Below are 20,438 nucleotides of genomic sequence, written 5' to 3' on the forward strand. Positions count from 1 at the left end.
AGTGGAGGAGGATTTGTTATAATAAATAAGATTGCGCAACAACAATTCTTTATAAGCAACCCGATGCACGCGCAAAACAGTGTTAAGTTTGTGGCCGAATGGTGCGCGCGCACGTGCTCTTGCTCATGCTGTGAGAAGTGACGCACGCGCCAGCCGACTCTCGAGGCGTTGGCACGAGATAAATATGCGGGCGATCAGAAAGAGAAAGCGGCCAAATGATTGCAGCATCGGGCTGTTGAACTGGGAGACTAATGGTATAGATAGCGCCGCCTGAAACTTTAACTTTACAGCAAATCTGTTAGCCTCTAGTTGGTCGGGATCATCCAAAAACAGTACCGCCACCTAGCGGCTGGGGCCACGCAGAGAGACCTCAAACGGCAGCTGGAAAAAGGACTCTGTCTTTGAGTTTCCGCGTGACAGAATTATGTTTTCTCGTATATTAGAATGAGAATCCGAAGCTATCGTGTCTGCAGCATGTGTGTAAGTCGTACTTTACGAATTTTCCGGCGCAATTGAGAAAAGTTCAGTTAGTTCAATAAGGCACTTGCTCTTCACAGCGGGCCTAGAAGAATGAGGATGCATGTTGCACTTTCGCCCACGTGTGTGCGTGCGTGGCGGCAGTACGAAATATTCGTTAGCATAGCTAAAGCTGTTTCTGCTGTTGATGATGCAGTTGTTGCGCTTGATTTCAATAAAACTTACGATACTTGGAAATCAGTAGTCACTTTATTTGCGTAGCCCAGGAAAGGACCATGCCCGCTCGTTTAGTCACCATTACGCACGCGCACTGCCCTCCGGCTTCTCCGCTCGCGCCATTATCTCGGCATGGCATCTGGCGCCATCGTTAGAGGCTGCGCGGTCGCGTGTTACGACAACACCACCTAGATAGCACAAGGCCTACGCACTCCGATCTATGACTGTCATGCTACCTGGCCCGACTGCCATAGAAACTAATGGGGATGCTCCCGCGTAAGCAATAGTATTTTATTGCTATAGCAATTATATGGACACTTCAACCGGATTTCTGCCGCCACCGTCAGGCGTCGCCGTCACCGTCGTCATCGCCGTCGCCGTGAGGTTCCGTATAGGTTCCAAGGGCGATAAAATTGTCGCCGCGCGCCGTATGCGCGAGCGAAAGCGCGCGGGGGACGCACGGCCTGAAAGCAAACGCGACCGTCAGCGCGAAAGGCCGTGGGGGTTTGGGAGGGAGGGAGCCGGGGCGACGCTGTGCTCCGGCACCAAAGGCGTATCTTGCAATCGGGCGTAAGGGGAACTTGCTACTCAATCTCCCACGCGAAAGCAAGAAAGCGCGAAGGCAGCGCGGGAGGGAGGGGGGGGGGCGCAGCTTCTACTCTGCCAACAACTCCGTTCGTACTTTGCCCGGCTGCGGCCATCACCCGCACGGCCTCTTATCTCCACACGGCTCTGACATTTGTATGCGCTGTGCATCTGCCGCTCAGTTTCCTTTGAAGCGATAGACCGCACGAACCTTGCTCACTGCGGCGGCTGCGATTGCTGCCAGCGTTTTGACAGTCGTTGTCTGCGGTCATTCAGTGTGATCTATTCATGTTTGCTTGTGCGCGCTGACACCACGCTTGTTAATTCAGTTAGTAAGCGGATGTGTCCAAGTTTATGCAGCCGATAAAACTACTATCCCTACTCCGAATAGCTCTCTACTAATTTGCTATCGCAATTGATGCTTCGCCTTTCGGGCGAAACTGCGACCTTTTTTTGACGTCGCCGCTTTCGCCACGCCAGCCTTGGCAATGGAAATTTCGGGCCAGGTAGCATGCCGTCGTAGATCGGAGTGCGTAGGCCTTGTGCTATCTATCTAGGTGGTGTTGGTTACGACAGCGGTTCCGGGTTCTTTGATTTTTTATTTCGCCAGCCGAGAGGGGAAGGCGGACAGTTATCATCTTTGCCAATGCCTCCGCCCCGCTGTCAGACTAAACGCCGCACGCAACAGCCGCGTCACATCAGGGAGGAGCTTTGCGCCTATCCTAACTCTACTTGCACGCGTAATCATGCGAACGACAATTAAAATTTGGAGACGGATATCTCGGAGCACAGACACACTAGAGGAATTCTTCCAACTGATACTGTCTAGAAACACGACTGCCTTCAACTTTTCAATACAAGCATACCCACTTACTGCAGCAAACAAAAAGTTAATTATTCAATTTTAGTTAATTAGGCTGCTGACAGCGATAATTATCATCTCACTTGTGCCCCCATGGCCACATAACTTATTTGCAGAGGTGGTCTTCGCGTGCCTCCCAGTGCCTTATTTTAAGAACACCATAAAGCTTCATTTTGAACACCCTGTATATGCTACAATATGTTACATTCAAATATTGCACTGTGCTACCGCTAATAATAACTTCGTTTTTTTTTATAAACACTTCATAAACTATGCGATTGCTGGTAGTCTGTGGTCTGATGATGCAAGCACGTAAAATACAACTGAGCATGCGCAAATGAAAAAGCGAAAGTTACTTGCGACACTGCGTTTATCACAACGGCCGAACATTTCTTTGTTTTCCTTTTTCATGCTAACCAATCTCACGGTGTTTCCAACATTCCTACTTTAGAGGACTTCTTACAACATACCTTAGAGGGAAATGCTGCGTAAGTTCATTCTAGTCTTCTTCTTTTCCTGGATCCATGAGGCAACACATCCTGAGATGTTTGCTGCAGCAGGTGCGATCGACATAAGAAAACGTGAAAAGAAATAATGTAGCAGCCACCAGTGGTCAACCGAGTAGAGCACCGAGGACGGCGATGGCACAGTGTGGGCTTCCCGAAAGAAAAAGGAGGCAAGGAAGGTGGAATTAAAGCAGACAGCTAGGCGGATGCATAGCAGAGCGGTGGTCACTCGCGGTCCGAGAAAGCCGACTTGCCGTTGCATATTGCATCGGCCCACCTACGACCTTGCGCTTCAGGTGAGGCATCAAGGAAGCCAAAGGAACGGTCGGAATACACACACTCGCCTGGGCATCACCGGTATATATATAGGGGCGCGGAAAGTGGAGGAGCAGGAGGCCGGAGCAGAGCACAGAATTGCAGCGCACTTGACGTCGAGCCTTGCGCCGGTACAACGCACAAGGCGAGCTCCTCGTGTCTACTCTACAGGGCTCGCTGGTGCACGATTGCCTGAGCCTGCAGCTCATCCTGTGTAACTGCTCTCTGTTCTAAGCGTAGCGCTGGGTATGGATTCCGCAGTGGTAGCGAGAACACACGGCGCAATCTTTCAGTCCTCTCTCTCTCTCTCTCTCTCTGTGTGTGTGTGTGTGTGTGTGTTTCAAGCTGTAGTATTTTTTGTCTTTATTTTTTTTATCACTGCTTGAGCGAACTTGTTGGAACACAAATGTGATTCATGCCTAATCGCCCGCTGTTTCATTTTGAAGCTTCTATGCAATTAATTCTTCACGGGAAACTTCCGGCACGAAATTCTACAGAATTACAGTTAGTGTAATGACGTATTCTGCGACAGAAGCGACACGCTTTCTGCGTAGTCACGTCTTGCTTTTACGGGGATTCGACGTCGCGATTGCGCCCGTAATACCACTATGTGCCGTGCCACGTTGTCAGGTACTAGCACGGCGCTTACAGACCCCGCGAAAGAGTTGTTCGGGATAATCATATAATGCGACGCCTGACTAGATTTTGCGAAGACATTTTGCATGAGTAGAGGTGATCCGCTAACTCTGCTTCATCTACTTAATCAGCGTGGTAAAAAGCAGGAGGCGTTTCTTGCTGCAGTTTTTTCTCGAGACACGTGGCAGTTCAATGACGTCAAAACAGACAGTTGTTCAAATCTGTTAATGGCTGCACCACTAACAAAAAAGCCTGAAATGATAGTGTACCACAAAAAGTCTACAAAAAATGTAGTTGTCTCTAACTTCGAGCGATTCGGTGCACGTCTCTCTGACACGACACTAATCCTATCACGGCTCATTCTAAAGCCCCTTCCAGGCGGCTGGCATCGAAGGAAAGGCACACATCTAGCCCGGAACCACGAGCTAACGGTTGACGAGCGCTGGAGTTCGAGCAAGGACGCGTCCCGACATTTTTCTCGTGATTTACCGCGACGTCAATGTGCCACAAAGTCGAGCACGTCCCGAACGCGAAACATTCCTGACAAGGCTGTTGCAGGAAGCCCAGTCGGAAAGGAAACGCTTTGCTCCAGTTCAGATGTTACTCGCGGTGTTTCCTAACAGAACGCTACGGGGCATGGGCAACATGCCAGACCGCGAAAGCAACGCACGCAGCTACGGAGCAACGTTTTTTGGCGCCGCTCGGAACGACTGCATGTCGTTGACCGAAAGCCAGCGGCGGCAGCGGTTTGGACGACACTTTTGTTTTGCGTTCAGCATTTCGCAGAGGCCTTTGGAGACCCGTGCGTATACACGTAACGCGCATAGTTTTGGTTAGGGTTGCTGGAGCATTCGGAGCGTTTGCGCGGTGTACGTGCGTTTAATAGCGCATCGACATAAGGGCGAGGATCGGCATCCATATACGGCGTACGTGCTGATGCTCGCACAGTTGGAACAAAAACAGTGCAGGCAGCGTTGGAGTGTCAGATTAGGGCGACGAAATAATCAACGCGTCCTGCAGGGAACTTTTTGCTCATACGAACACACGTGTGGCGAATGCATCCGCGAAAGCTATGTACGCCGTACGAAGACAGTGCTGGGCGTGTGCTTCGATATAGCGTTGGCCTTTTGCCCACCGCACCCCAATATTGTTTTTGTTTTGTTTGTTTTCCCTCTGCTGATGGCTCACACTGTAGGGGGATTGGCCCAGATTCGGATGGAATTAGAAGGAGGCTTTTCAGACAGTACTAAACCAATAATGTATGCAATGAATTCATCTTGATCACCTTTCCCCGTTTCATGTAGAGTGCGGGTAAAACTTTGGTGGAGTAGCTCACTAATGTTCCAATGCAAATAACACGGAATAAGCATGAAAACATTCAGGCTACCTTTCTTCAGACTACTCAAGCGCAACGTTTTCAGAGAAATTCAATTAAAGTGGAAGGAAATTCTATCGTAGAATACCGAGCAAGCGCCAATGTTCGAATGCACGTTTGTCGCCATCTTTTCTTATTCGTTTCTTTTTTTTATTTCTTTATCAAAAAAAAAGAAGCAGAAGGCCGCAGGAAAAATATAGAAAGCGGGAATAATATTCGAAGCAGGAAAGCGAAGGACACAATAAGAAATCATAGCTCCCAGTCGGAATATTTAGCATATACTCGTAGCTGCGAAAGATAATTATTCAGCAATTTAAAGGTTTTCTTTCTTTCTTTCTTTCTTTCTTTCTTTCTTTCTTTCTTTCTTTCTTTCTTTCTTTCTTTCTTTCTTTCTTTCTTTCTTTCTTTCTTTCTTCTTTCTTTCTTTCTTTCTTTCAACTGGATTGAAAGCAATCATGACTGAAGATCCACAGCTGCGTTGGCGAAACTGATATTTAAAAGACAAAAACAAATGAAAGCTCGATGTGACGGTAGAGTTTCACGAAATTTCTGTAGTAAGCCCCTCTCCCTTCCTTTTTTTCTTTACTCTTTTATTAACGCGCTAACAAATATATTGAGATTGCTATCTATAGAGAAATACCACGCGAAGTCCTTCATTCAATGACGTTCTCCGTTCTCCACAGCCAGCCGGTTAAAGAGTTCTGAGCAATATTGGAGTCTTGGAGAACTGGAGAAACTCTCTAGAACAAGGAAGCTTGATGACTCTGAAAAGCCACGCCGGCCCTGCGACATTGAAGGCAGCCTACTCGATGACCTCTGATTGGAGGACACGCCAGCCAAGAGGACAAACCAGTTCAAGTGCTTGGCTGCGCCGATGGATGAACAAGGCATTGTGACAAAAACCGAGAGCAGGTTCTCTGCGAAAAGAAGATGCTGATAAACACGAATGACCAAAGTGTAGAAGGCAGTGCGGCAAAGACGGATGTAACCGGCACAATTCCGATGCAGGCGTTCAGCATTCTCCAAGTCTGCTCCTGTGCGTGGTGACGACAAGGACAGATAGAGTTTAAAATGTACGTTCGAGAGAAATGGGCAAGATCGTGAAAATTGGAACAGAGGCTCAAAAAGGACAGATTTACATGGCTTGGCTACGTAATGAAATCAGGCGAGGCCTACAAAGTCACGATGACAATGAGAACTGATTATTGTGACAAGAGAGGATTAGGCGGGCCTCTGAAGTGATGGCAAGACACAGCAACCGAATAAATCAGAGCGATGCATTAGAGTAAAGTACGGTTTAATTATTAATGGGGATAAATAGTAGCAACAGGTCGAAACATCAACTATGTGAAAATGGGGTGACAGTTATTAACGGAAAGAGAGCATAAGTTCGAAAAGAACTATGCGCAGGTATGCGGTAGCAACACATCAAACTTGAAAAAAAAAAAAAAAAGCTTACCTCCGTTGCTCCGGTTCATCACGTATATACAGTAAAACACATATGTGTAATGATCGCACTTAATGCATTTTACGAGCTCTCTCGAGCGCTCTTGCACTGGACTCTACAGCTAGAATGTGGCAAACGCCACAGAGTGGCACAAATTATGGCGAAAGTAGCACTTTGTTTCACCGAGATCAGCACAGCCGCTTCTTTCGGAACGAGCAGACAAAGGCGCCAGCAGGGCTCCGACGTGAAACAAAAGCTGCTGCGCGGGCGTTTCAACGTGTACACGTACACACGTATGTAGATGCGCGCGACCCGAAGTGCGCAGTGCGGTTACCCCACGCAAACCCGAAATCCGCCCAAGATAGAAAAAGAATCGAGTCAGAGGCAGCGAGCGAAATCCCGCGCGTATCAGTTGCGACTAGACCATGCAGTGAGCCGTGTGTTAGCGCTAACAGCATCTTTTCCTAAGTACTCGCAGATCTCATTCTAAACTCACTGCACAGCGCAGAGGAACTAAGGGGACCCACGGAATGAGCGCACGGCCGAGACAGACAGCAACGGTAATGAGGTGGGCACAGCGGCAATTCTTTTTTCACAAAAGATTTCCGTGCAGTTGAAGAGTCAGTGCTGGAAGCAAGAGGGCGGTAGCGGGAAAGCCTAATCCCGCGTTTACTCGGTTCTGGTTTGTAGCGATGTGCGCCACCAATGGAGCGGGCGACGCGCGACCAATGTGAACCACTTATTAGATGCCCCGCTCCTGCGCACCGTTCTCTCCACAATTTTATCCCGTTACCCTGTACATATCAATGCATGAGTGACTCCTGTACTTGTTTTACCGAGCTCCTCAACATATCATACCAACTTGTTTACAAAGTTGTAGCAGAGCCTCGTATTTGTTTTCATTTTTTTTTTCTTACCGCATTGCTGAGTAGCTGGCGAGAACACACTGGCGGAAGCCAGCCTCTCAACCTTTCTCTAAGAATATATAAATTTCTTGGGGAACGCGCTATCTATGGCCAATTGTTCCGACAGCTTCGTTTGAAAGCTGTTTATGAAAATTGAATACACCCCTTCTCCCCCCTGCCTCAGTCCCCATTTTCTAGCTTGGTGTTCATTTGATCGTCTTATTACTGCATTTTCTTTTGTTTCTTTCGAAACACATAAGTGATGATAACTGAAAGAAATTACAGCTTTGAACGAAGTTGACTGACGCTTCAGTCCGGATGTGCTGTGTGTCTCCAAAGCGTCGTAGTTGGCATAACTTCGACGCCTATTGAGAAAATGGCGAAGGGAAGATGCCGATCGCTTAAAATCTGCGACATTAACGAGTAGGGCATTGATTACTTCATTATGCAAAGAGCAGGATCATCTACAAACAACCTACGGCCCCGTAAGCGTGAACTAGAGTAGGCGTGGCCCTCGACTCGGCCTGCGCCGGGTGAAAAGGCCGAGACGTCCTCTCTGCCACGCGTCATGCTACCCGTCGCTGTCGGCCCATTACTGACCCTTAATTGCGCCCTCCAAATAGTTTTGAGCGACCCTTAATCTCGGATTCGCGCCGGTCATGAGAAGAGGTCTATACGTCGCGCCAGAAGAATACGTGCCTTCAATTCTATCTCATGCATTGCGCGTATTGAGACGACGGCTCATCACGCACGAGACAGGGGCCAGGGAAAGCGAACCAAACACAAACAAGCACAAATAGATTTGTGGGAGAAGGAGGGAAGGCGTCGTGACGGGAACTGGCGCCGCGATGCACCCGACCACGGTGGATTAAGACGGGCACAACAGGCGTCCGCAGCGCAGTCAGCGGTGATCAAAGTGTTTTGGGAAAGGAGAAAAAAAGAGGCTGCCGTCCTTTTCGCGAGGGAACAACTTCTTCCACCACCCCGACTCACTCCCGTCTCTTCCGCATCCCTTTGATTGCCACTACACGCGAAGGCACGTGGGACGGCGCGTGACGTCAGGCGAAGCGGCTCTTCCCCATTGGCGGAGAGCCCGACGAAGGGCCGGCGGCTCCGCGGTTAAAAACTCCGAGGCCCGCGTTCCCCGAAATGTGCCACTGCGCTCCACGGGAAGCGAAGACTCCGGAATTTTAGCGAAGACCCCTTCCTGCGTCGCAAATTCAGCGGGTGTACGCGCCCCCCAACAGTTTGGCAAAGTGAGTACACGTGCTGTGCATGTCACCTGCACGACGCGTCTGTCTGCTATAGATTGCTGCTCAGTCTGTTACGTGGTTTACGCGTGCGGGTGCCCGTTGGAGGGCGTGTTATCCCACTGCAACTAAGTCTAATATAGTTTTGCACTTAGGGATTCCGTATCGATCGTGTTGCATGGTATTCTATACGAGTGTGATCCCAAATACAAGGTCTCGAACTGTTTTCGAAATACAAAAGAACGCTTATGTTCAATTACTCATACATAATTTTAAAGTTGGAACATTGCTCTATTTTTCTACAAGTTTGCCACTTCGGTCGATGCATTTTTGTAGGCGATGGGGAAGATGTTGCAGCCCTACTATAACTATCACTCTCCCTAAGTGAATAGCTTTCCCTGCTCCATGGGTGTGTTAAGCCATCTCTGCTGAGTGTATTATTATTAAGGACTTAAGGCTAACTACCTCTCAGGTATGTAATGTTATGTTTACTCGTTCCTAATAAAGCTTCGCATATAAGTAGAACATCGTTACTTAGTCTGCCGTGACTTTTCACATAACGGTATTTCATGTAAGCTTCAAATGTGGACCGGATAACAGAGATCTATTCAATGTATAAGTGAAAGCACGTTTGGCTATAACATGGAGAGAACCACTTATTTTTATTTACTCATTAATAATAAATAACGTATTGGCGAATTTGCAGCGTGATAACTCAATTTTCGCCGAGGGAAGCTGGGTAATATAGCGAGGTTTATTTAGCCGTAGCTTCTGGGGGCAAACACTTTAGGTAGGTAGTTACTTTACATCGCTGTGTGCAATCAGTGTATAGGGACGTTGCTGCTGTGACGTTAATTAAATAATCTTATAAGTTGCTCGCGCCCAGTCAACACAACCACGAGTAAATTTCGTCTCCCGAACACTTTCATGTGGGCATCAGATTTGAGATCGGGCAGCATTACATGTTATATGACTGTCGTGCGCACACTTGGATAAAAAAGATCACAGTGGCGTTATTTTTCTTATCATTCTAATCCAACCGTAAAATCCAGATCGAACGCCCCGCCAAAATACGAATTTCCCTTACCCCTTTGCTTATTGTCTGGTACAATCACATTCATATATTTTTCTTTTGCATTCATACTTCTTGCCACGTCCCACCGAAGCACATTTTGCGTGCACTTTGCCGATGAGGCCACGTTAGGGACGGAAGACAAGAGCGAACCGACAAAAATGTGCAGGGACGCTTGCTCCAGATTTTACAGACGTTACGAGCAAACACAATCGTTGCGCAGTAACCATCAGCATACACATTATGTGTTCTCTGGAGAAGCCGCTATCTACAGAATGTATAAAACGAACTAGAACCAGAAAGTAGAACCAGAAATATATTCGATCGCAAGTACACATGCGCGCGATGCTGTGAGCAGCAAAGTATTCTGGGAGCTACAGAACGATGTGTGGCTCTTGCACATGTCCGATATTAGACAGATTTAGTTTAACGTTAGCGTAATAGAGTTAGCGTTACGGGAAATAGCGTTACCGTTCCGCAAACGAAGTTTGCACAAAGAGAGTTTTAGTATAGCGTGATAGCGTAGCTTACGTGCGGGATGCTATTCCATTCCGCTTTGAATTTCGCATACGTAGGATAGGGAACCTAAGTAATTCAATGTGCGTGTTCCACAGTTCAGTTGTGGTAATGACAACGACGACGACGACGATGATGATGATATAAATCAACATGACCGAATAACTGAGCGAATAATTCGTGCAAAGCTGGCGAGTGAGTAAAATACTTTATCGATGTTCTGAGCACGCGAACATCACAACCACGTGAAGTAAAATCCCGTTTGCGTCTCAGAGAGAGAGAGAGAGAGAGAGAGAGAAGAAAAAGCAGTGAGGTTAATAATACTGACCTCCGGTTTGCTACCCTTCACTGGGAGAAGCTGATAGAGGGACGAAAAGAGGAGAAAGAATGGGAGAGAAATAGCACTAGCTTTATGCACATGTGAAGGTGCACGACCTAGTCTATGAATGGTTGCAGAGACCTGTCGACTGCTGAAATTGCAGTAACGATTTCGTTGCTTTCTGCGCCAGCAACGTGCACGGTTGTCCTCGCAGAACCATGTGCGAAAACCAGTTCTGATTATGAGGCACGCCGTATTGGATGACTCCGGATCAATTTTGACCACCTAGCTGGGGTTCTTTGACGTGTACAAAGCAAGCACACGGGCGTTCTTGCACTTCGCCTCCATCAAAATGCGGCCGCCGCGGCCGGGATTCGATCCCGCGACCTCGTACTCAGCAGCTCAACGCCTTAGCTGACTGAGCAACCAGCTGTAGCCTTCGGTCCAGTGCCACCAACAAGGCATACTTGGTGGCTCAGCGTTGGAAGACCCCTCACTTGCTGCGGTAATAAGCCGATAAAATCTCCCTAGGTGTAGACTGCACACAATCTAAGCATCCTGGCTGGTTGATAACGTGTTTTGTTTCTACAAATACTGGCTAAAGCGATGGGTCCGGCCTCGGCGACTATACAGGAAGTTTGGTGCTAGGGTACTGCTTATTGCGAAAGGAGGAAGGACGGATAATAGAGCGATGTACGCATGGTGGTGATGGTCCTATCAAAAACACTCTTGCAGATTTGCCTCTCGCACAAAGTGTAGGAGCGCATCTGGAGTAACTAATCTGATACATTCTAGGCGTGTTGAGCCCGACACCGCAGTAATGAAGTTAACGCGTGTGTACACGCGTACGAGAAAAATAATGAGCCAATACAAAATACCTGCCTTTTATTTACTATCCCCATCTGCTCGTCGGCAACGTTATCGTATACTGGGCAGTCGAGTACTACTTGGCTTTTATAATCACAAGGCTAGTAATAACTCTGACGCTTGCGGCAATCAGGCGAATGCCACTGTAGAAATGACAATGAATCACAACACAGACATGCTCTTTCATCGAATAATGTGCAGTATAAGCAGCCACACAATACACTTCGCAGCACAAGTTATGCGTTAAGATTAGCGTTCTTATCAGAGCTGCGATACGTCAATCAAATATCTTGCCATAAGAAAAAAAGCTTCATTTCAAGTGTTCGGAGTCATATTTACGACCTTTCTTTACTGCGAGACCACATTTCGGGAGGGAGTTGACGGGCCTGTCGCCTGGGGGTCTTTCACGAGTAACAGCACGAACATAAGAACATCAGATCTAACCTTTTCTAGAATTAATCAAGAGAGTGAGCGGGCCAGAGTTCTGAGAAGTTATTGTGGGAAGGCGATCTGCGGGCAGTTTTCTGTGAGATCAGCTGCAAGTTCCACTATACCATCGAAAACACACAGACACAGCAAATTTAGGTCAGCGAACTTTGCACAAAAGTACATAAACATGAAAGTGTCACTGGAGCCGATTGTAGACATCCACATTTATTCATGCGTTTATTAATAAGGATCCCCAGGGAATCAACGACGACGTAGCACAACTTCGGCTTGCGCAAATGTCGCGTCTACAAACCACTGTGATTCAGGCTAGCGGGACAACAGCCAAGAAGGAGTACGCACTATTCGCGTCCGCTTGCTTTCGGACGTCCGCTCGTGTCGTTAAGCGCCCAAACATCGATCGCCGGCTGTCGTTGGTTGCAGCTGTTTGCTGCCTCTACCATCGAGAAGTACGAAAGCCACAAAAATTAGCGATAATAACAGCCCAGCCAAGTCATCGGCGCGTGAGCCCACCGTTTTTGCCCAGCTCGAACAAACGGCATCACTGTGCCTCCCACGCGTTAGAAGGACAGCAATATGAATTCGGTGAAAAAACAACGAACCCCTTCATTACGGGAATCTTTTTTTTTTCTTAGATTTCTTTTATATTTACTGGCAGAGAGGAAAAGCGGAGGGTGCCTTTTAATACATTGGCCGAATCATTGCGAAGATCTCGGCTGCACTCGGCTGTGTACAATCTCGCGATATTGGGGACACAGAAGTGCTGCTCTACAGAGTTTCGCGATACTACAACGATGCTATAAAAGTGTTTATGGGAGATCACTTTCGCCATTCCCGTTGAGTGAGTTTGTGTAGGTGGAGTATGTATATGAGGTTTGTTTGATAGAAGTGGCACGGTGAGAACTGAAAGAGTTACCATACTTTACGAGGTGTTATCCCACAATATTGGCAGCTGAATTGGTACTTAATTATTATGGGGACATTACAAGTGCTGTGCGCGATAGCAGGGTCATCGCTTGGACCTCACAAGAGTGCTACGACTATAGCCAGAAAGCTGCGACGCGTTATCACCGGAAGCGAAATAGGTTCGTTAAATAGACGTCTCGAATCTAAGTTGACAACATAACCCTGCGGTTAGTGGGCACTCCAGAGTTATACGGATGGACGATATTAGTCCCTCTGTATACCTTTAGTGAGAGACACGCACCCATAGACAAGCGCTGTGCAGTTGATTACTTTGTTTCTCAACGTCCCATTTGCTCAATTTTATCATCTCACTGAAGAAAGTGAAGAAAGTATAACGGGCTCTATTAATTTTTATTCCGCTATCTGATTTCGCGCTTGTTGATTATTTAAGACAGACAGGAGCGCGTTATGACGTGAATACAGCATGAGAGACGTACGCCTTGCACGTACACATGTATAGTACGCACGTACGTATAGACGCATGCACACATACACGCACGCAATCAATGAATCATTAGCACGCACGAACGCCCGTGCGCCTATGTACGTACATGCATACATACTACATATACTTACTACATACATACTACATACATACTACATACATACTACATACATACTACATACATACTACATACATACTACATACATACTACATAGTAAATACATACGCGAGCACACACGCAGGAAAGCGATCCAGTGCCACATACAGGTAACAGAAGAACACACATTTTCCCCAATTATTAGCGTCCCAATATGCGGATCCAAACCAAAATTTCAACCATAAATCGGGCTCAAAGTTTTAGTTTCGTTATTGCTACATGGCTACCATAATCCCCATTGTCCTTTAGCCCACAGGAGGCGCCATCTAGAGACGGCGTAAGTTTGGCCGCTATAACGTGCTGACATCACAAGCGAGCGTGCAACTGGGCAGCACACGAGCTAACGCGCTAACCACGTGAAGTGCACGTTATCAGGAAACTGCATTTCTTTTCCTCCGCGAAGAAGCACCAATACGTCAGGACCGCGAAAGTAGTACTCGCTGCCTCCATAAGGAAGGTGATTTCGTTTGGATGGTGAAAGTTTACGATAAATGTTCATCACTTGTATTTACGCAGATGAATGTTCTCTCTCTCTCTCTCTCTCTCTCTCTATTTCGTTTCTTCTTTTTTTCGCTTGTCGCTATTCCCAAATCTCCCCTCCTAATATATGGAGCTTTTACGGTAATGTAGATGATGTCAGCAGCGCTCGTGCCGTTGCTTTTTTCAAACAGCCATTCTTGACGTGTCTGTTCTGTTATACACGAGTCGCTGTGATTAAGGTAGGGAATACCTCGGCTACTCCATTTCTCCACGTTTTTATACAGCAAGAAATACAGAAATAAATAACGAGGTGTCATTTCTCGTTCGTATTCGTGTCCGAGCTCACTTGTGGCCTTCCCGCTGCTCACTTACTGACTTAGTTCAGCCTTTATGAGCAGCGTTCCTCCTCCTGTACTTCAACAAAACCAAAATCAAAAGAACAGAAAAGCAAAGTCGCGGCACTCACGACGTTGCGAGCAGCCACCGAGAACGGAACCTTGAAACGCCGTGCAATGCGGCCAGGGATCAACGAGCAGCGTGAACGCACTAACCAACGCTGTTGTTGCGATTTAGCCGTTCGCAACCTCGACCTACAGAATGGACAGACGCCCTTCTCTGCTAATTGTTGTTGTTTACCTCCAGTATCGACTGGTTTGCGCGCTCGGCGTGGAAATGCACCACGCAGAAATCCATCTTGACATTGTGCTGTCCAGCGTAAAGGACCGGACCACCGCATACGGTTTATATATATGCGCGATGAACCGTGGTTAGCTGCCGGTCGGATTACCTATAGTAGGTCAGCCACAGGCGTCCAAGGACACTTCCCACTGCGCCCTAGGGTATTCTCAATATACGCTGCAGAGCTGCCGACTTTCTGTTTATATCGTGGGAAATAGCGGTAACCTTGTGCGCCGGCATGAATCAGCTCTCTGTATACTAGTGTAGTATACGGATCGCAGGGCAATGCTTCGTTCAGAGAAGCCACGGTCAGCGTGAGCTGCAGCTTACAGAGAGGGCTTTATGTCAGTACGTCGCAAGTGATTGTCAAAAACCAGACGATCTGCTTACTCACGCCGTGACAGCCAGTACCTTCTGTGGTCAATACTTAGAAATTATTTTCAGGTGAGTATGTCTAATTTCATGTATGCCATCTGCTCATGAGCTTTTGCGAACGGCCTTGAGATTATATATTTCAGTGGCTGCCGAGCCACTTAGGCATTGCCGGCAACGACAGGGTATGGATGAAACAGCGCGCTCAGCTTATCAGCAAGATTAGTGCGTACAAATATCGCTGTCGAGAACCAATGCAGTGCGGCAACTTTACTCACTGTCCACGTAGCGTTACACTTCGAGATTGTAATCCGCCAGGTTTTACACTCACAGTTATATTCACTGGACCCTGACCTGCCACTTCACCTGCCACCCGGGCTCTCCCGTCGTGAAACTACTTTTGCGTACCGCCTAAGGTTGGGCGTCGCATTCACGCACGCTTATTCATTCCTCATCGAAATGGCCAACAGCGCCGTATATGCAACTCTTGCGTACGGAATGAGACTATATAGAATACATTCTGTGCCATTGTCCAACCTACAACTCTCAACGAGATGTTCTGCGTATGAGTCTTAGCTGCGTAGACGACAGTCCGTTCTCGGGAGCTGAGCTCGTGGGACCCTGGCCGAATACCTCTGGTATGCACAAGGCCCCCAAAGCGCTAATGCGCTTTTTGAAGAGAAGCGGACTATATGAGCGCTTGTGAACGAGCCTTTCATTAGGAATGAGCATATACGAGAGTTAACTTTCAGCTGCGAGTACGTTCACAATGGCTCTCCGTCTCTCCTTCTCATCTTTCTTCCACCCCTTCCCCACGCGTAGCGTATAGCCAACCGGACGTGACCTTGGTTAACCTCACTGCATTTCCTTCTTATCTCTCTCTCACTTCAGGTGAAAATCACAGCCGCCGCGATAGTTCAGGGGACATGGCGTTCTGTTTGGAGCACGAGGACACGGGTTCGATTTCCCACCGCATTATGAAGGAGGCGGAATGTAAAAACGCTTGTTCATTTTTTTTAAATTCAGGTGCACGTCAACGTGGTCAACATAAATTCGGAGCCCTTTATAACGGCGTCTCTCATAGCTCCAGAGTTGTTCGGTTACGCTGGACACCATGAATCAATCGAACGTATGAACAACATTTCAATACTTCAGGTTAGACCACGCTATAGTTTTTCCTCCACGGGTCCGCGAGGCAAAATACACCTTTGTGGCGCCGGGCTCTCGTATCCTCATACGCACGCAGTCCTGCACATAACAGCAGCGCTGCACGCAGCCCGCAAATAATAACTACCAATACGCTTGATGCACGTCAGGCACAGCGATGTGAGAGTAAATAATCCACCGAGGGAACGACAACGCTTAACATTTCACGTACAGAGTGGATGAGAAAGGGGCGATCGAAGAAGATAGAATAGTTTCAAGCTATGTTAATTTTAAATCGTCTGTCCGTATACGGAAGACAGACTGCGTCACGGCTGCTTGCACCTTTAGTTGCGCGGTATGAAGAATAAAAGTCAAATTTGCATTCAAAAGGCAATGGCGACATAATAACTATAGCGAATGAGGTGAGGTGAAATCATGAGGTGAAACGTTCGGCGACTCAAAAAAGCAACTTGATCCATGTTACGTTAGCTTGGAATTCGCACCGCACAGGTAATCGTTATTTGAACAGATTCGGCGTACTATACTCAAAAAACGAACAATAAGTTATTTTTGCTGCCTTAACTTCGCGTGTTTATATTGCATGTTTAACGCTATAACCGGTTCGCAGTCTCATCCACTAAAGAACGAACTGGCCGCAAATACGCATCGAAACATTAAAATCATTAAATCTAATGATTCACATTAGAGCGTTAAAACTGGTGCACACAAATTTCACATTTCGTGCTGTTCGATACCTGTGAGCAGGTAAAAACGAGCGTCTAGCGTATCAGTGCACGTGTCGCGAAACAATTTTCGGTGGTCCTCCCCCCCCCCCCCCCCCCCCCCTTCCTCCAAAACGAAACTGGAATGAATTGCGAGAGCCTCGCTCGAGAGAGCAAATGAACGCACGTGCTTTTGAGGGAAAACAACTTCTTGGCTGAGAGGATGGCGGGAAAGCAGACAGCCACCCGAGCATGCATTTTTAAACCTTCGTTAGCAGCCGGTCTCAGGGTATACAGACGCATCATTTCCTGCGGACCTTTTCTGGGCAGAGAAAAACGCAACCTAGTTGTAGGTTTCGCTCGAAATTGGGGCCGCCTTTCCTTCTTTCTTTTTAGGCAGCGCTGTAGATGATCATATCAGTCGTGGCGCTGCGGGCGTAATCGAGGAGCGAACCTCAAGTAGCAGAGCTGTGTCGGTGCGGTGCGAAAGCGTGGGACGATCAGTAGGGTGTGCTGTTTGTCGTATGCTATAGATCCATATACGTTATCACGCAGATCGGAGTGCGCGTCGCAATCGCAAATTTCCTGGCAAGCGCCACGTCGTGACCATGGTATCTGGCAAGCTAAAAGATGTTTCATGCTGCGCAGACATTTTTTTTTTCTTCTTGCGGATAAAGTTTCCGAATTGTCAACGAATCTGCGTGAATGCACCTGTTCGACTGGAGGACCAATCGACCCTATGGGTTTACAGTGCCAAACTCCTATAATCACAAGGCCCGAGGAATCGCGCCAAATCAATCAATCAATCAATCAATCAATCAAATACCTTTATTTTAAGGTACAAATTGGAAATGGATACTAGAGCAACAAGCTGGTATAAACAGCTAGCCCTAGCAACTGTGATGAGGCAGTAGTTTCAACATATCGTCATTATCATAGAAATACAAAGGAGCGTAAAAGCATATTGTAAAGAATAACAAAAAGTTGAATATTTCACCAAGTATAATGTTATTTACACAATAGTGAACATATTATGTCGGTAAAGCAGACAATGATGATGATGCTATCAATAAAATAAAATACAAAAGAATGCAGAATAAAACGTTAAGAAAGGATATAGTTTTTACAAGGTACCGTGATAACACAATAGTGAATGTACACAATCATATAAGTAAAGCAAACGAGGATAACAAATAACATTTAGATTAAACTAAGAATACTCGAAGCGAATATTAGTATAGTTGAAACGCAGAAAAAAATTGTCGAGAGAATCGCGCATCAACAAATTGTCGTCTTAGTTGACTTAAAATATAATGATAAATGTCAGTATACTTATTCAATATAACGGGTAACATCCTGTGTTCTAACACCTGCAATTTATAATTCGTGCGGAAGCGTGGGATGAACCATGTAGAATCACTCCTAGCGCTAACACGTTTGTTGTGAAATTGTAATGGTGCGAGTCTGGTTGGAAATTCCCGAAATGCACTAGATGCATTTCGGAATGCACTATAGAATCTCCCCGACGTCAATGCAATTCGGGGTGTAAAAGAGAAGTTCGAAAGGAATATTTCTAATATTGCCAGAATTGGAAAGTCACGCTCACTGGCCTTTGTACACTGCTCATTTTAATACGCGTAAGCTTTCTCTTCTAGCCGCCCCGGTCGTGTGACCAAGTATGGTCGCTGTCAAAAGTACAGTTCTATTATCTATCCAGCATCCATTAAAGGATGTTTCTCTCTCTACTTTGAAGATTTTGAAGTTTTCAAAACGTGTTTTTGCTGACCATTGCACATATTTTAGCCCTTAAATGTTTCGTGAGAGCATGATGTTCGCGTAAACACAAGTCGCGAAAGAAAAGCTACCCGCCGTGGTGGCGTAGTGGCTTAGGTGTTGCGCTTGCAAGCCCGAGGTCGTGGGATCGAATCCTGGGCGAAAGGGCCGCATTTCGATGAGGGCAAAATGCAAATAACATCCGTGTACCGTGCATTGGGTGCATAGTAAAGAACCCCAGGTGATCAACGCTAATCCGGAGTCCCCCACTACGACGTGCCTCATAATCATATGTGGTTTTGGCACGTAAAACCCCAGAATTAAAAATAATAATAAAGAATAGTTCGATGTCGTGACATGCTGTCCTCTTCCTTCTTGTATCCTATCAGGATGCAACTTGGTCTGCCCGGAGCAACATGGATTCTCATCCTGGCTGTGGCGGCGATCGCTGCGTCCTCTCCAGCTCGGTCGAGGTATGAGAACACTTTAATATCTTCAGCCGTGCGACGAATGAGATCTTACAAAACAACATGCTCGCAAGTGGTAAACACACCAGCTCGAAAGCCCTCAGAACCAGGCAGCTGGCATAGATGGCGTACCCGACAGGATCGCATGCTCTGACGCAGGCTGCATCGAGTCATAAATCTTCACTGTAGACGGCGCAAGCGCATATCAGAAAACATCGATCTCGCACTTTATAGACAAGCGCGCTTGGAGTCCCGGGCGGGTGGCGTCTTCTTTGTGTACAGAACATATCGATGGCATTTCTGCAGCAGAGTAATAAATGAGGTTGAATTGGAAGGCAGGACAAATGTCCGGGGCATTCCGGCGTACCGGCAAGTCCTTTTTACATTGAGACCGTGCAGTGACGCGCAGATTCCGTCTTTTCATAAAAGCGTAAGCCGTGTTACCAAAACTACCTTCATCTTTCGTCATTTAACAAGCAATTTATTTGGCCTTGTTTATTTCTCACAAGTTGAGAGAAACGTCGCTTTAAATATCTCCATTTTCTCCCAATTAACTCTACCTTCCTACGTAACTGAAATCACGTCGATGTGAAAAACGAGGGCCTCGCAATCGGCCTTAATGCAATAAAGTTCACATTTCCTTAGCACACCGTCAGAGGACGGTCAATGACTGCTGTAGAGTCGCCCGATTAAACACATGCGACGCCGCCGGCAACTTGCACAGCAACCCTCACTCTCCCCTAAAGCTTTTTTTATTCGCACACGGAGGGCGCACTCGTAGACAGTGAACGCCCTTACATTCTGCCAAATCTCCTGCACTCTTACGCGGCGATGCAACATTATCGCATATGGCTTGGAGTGACATTTACGAACGCTAATTCTCACCGCCTTAGAATGGCCGATATACAAACGTGAGACTCTTGTGCATCTAAAGAAATCATTGAACACGTGTTGTGCACCTGCCCTGAATACGACGTCCATGAGGCCGGAGAGTCGACGTCAATCGCACAAGCATGGCAGTGCTGTGACGTCACTCAGTGACGCATGACTTCGAGAATTATTCAAGGCAACATCAATTATTTGTTTAATCTGTTGCTTCAATAGACGAATTAAAGTTTAGATAAATTATAAAACATACAAACCGAATGTCTGCATGCTTTTGTTTTACTCCGTACCGTAGCAAGAGAGATGTACTTCCGTTTCGTCTGCTTGTTTCCACGTCGTGCAGTCACTCGCGGAGAACGAAACTATCTGCCATTTTCTACCGCGTTCCAGCGCTGCGATCGTGCTCTTTCATCCTCTCGCATTTGCATCACTGCTCGTGACTGTGGCACTGACTTATACCGCTAATCAAGTGTTGTAGTGCAGAGCGCGCAAAATCGTCCGCTGCGCGAAACGAGACAAACGCAACAGCTAGCGCGCGAGACCGTCACCGGA

General features: G+C 47.0%; 1 protein-coding gene across 4 annotated transcripts in view; it reads left to right on the plus strand.

The window, feature by feature from the left end:
- Positions 1-20,438, plus strand: part of LOC119449570 (U-limacoditoxin(8)-Dv66) — a 57,870-nt gene that overhangs the window by 33,266 nt on the left and 4,166 nt on the right. For 2 of the 4 annotated variants that reach the window (XM_049665312.1, XM_049665313.1), the window contains exon 2: positions 18,924-19,007. In XM_049665312.1, the coding sequence (XP_049521269.1) occupies positions 18,925-19,007 (83 nt within the window). In that variant the 5' untranslated portion in view covers position 18,924. Of the gene's footprint in view, positions 1-6,844; positions 6,988-8,476; positions 8,581-18,923; positions 19,008-20,438 lie in introns of those variants that run through there. The other 2 variants (XM_037712767.2, XM_037712768.2) reach the window with 2 other exon arrangements.

Source organism: Dermacentor silvarum, chromosome 4 (genome assembly GCF_013339745.2).
Source record: "Dermacentor silvarum isolate Dsil-2018 chromosome 4, BIME_Dsil_1.4, whole genome shotgun sequence".
NCBI lineage: Eukaryota > Metazoa > Arthropoda > Arachnida > Ixodida > Ixodidae > Dermacentor > Dermacentor silvarum.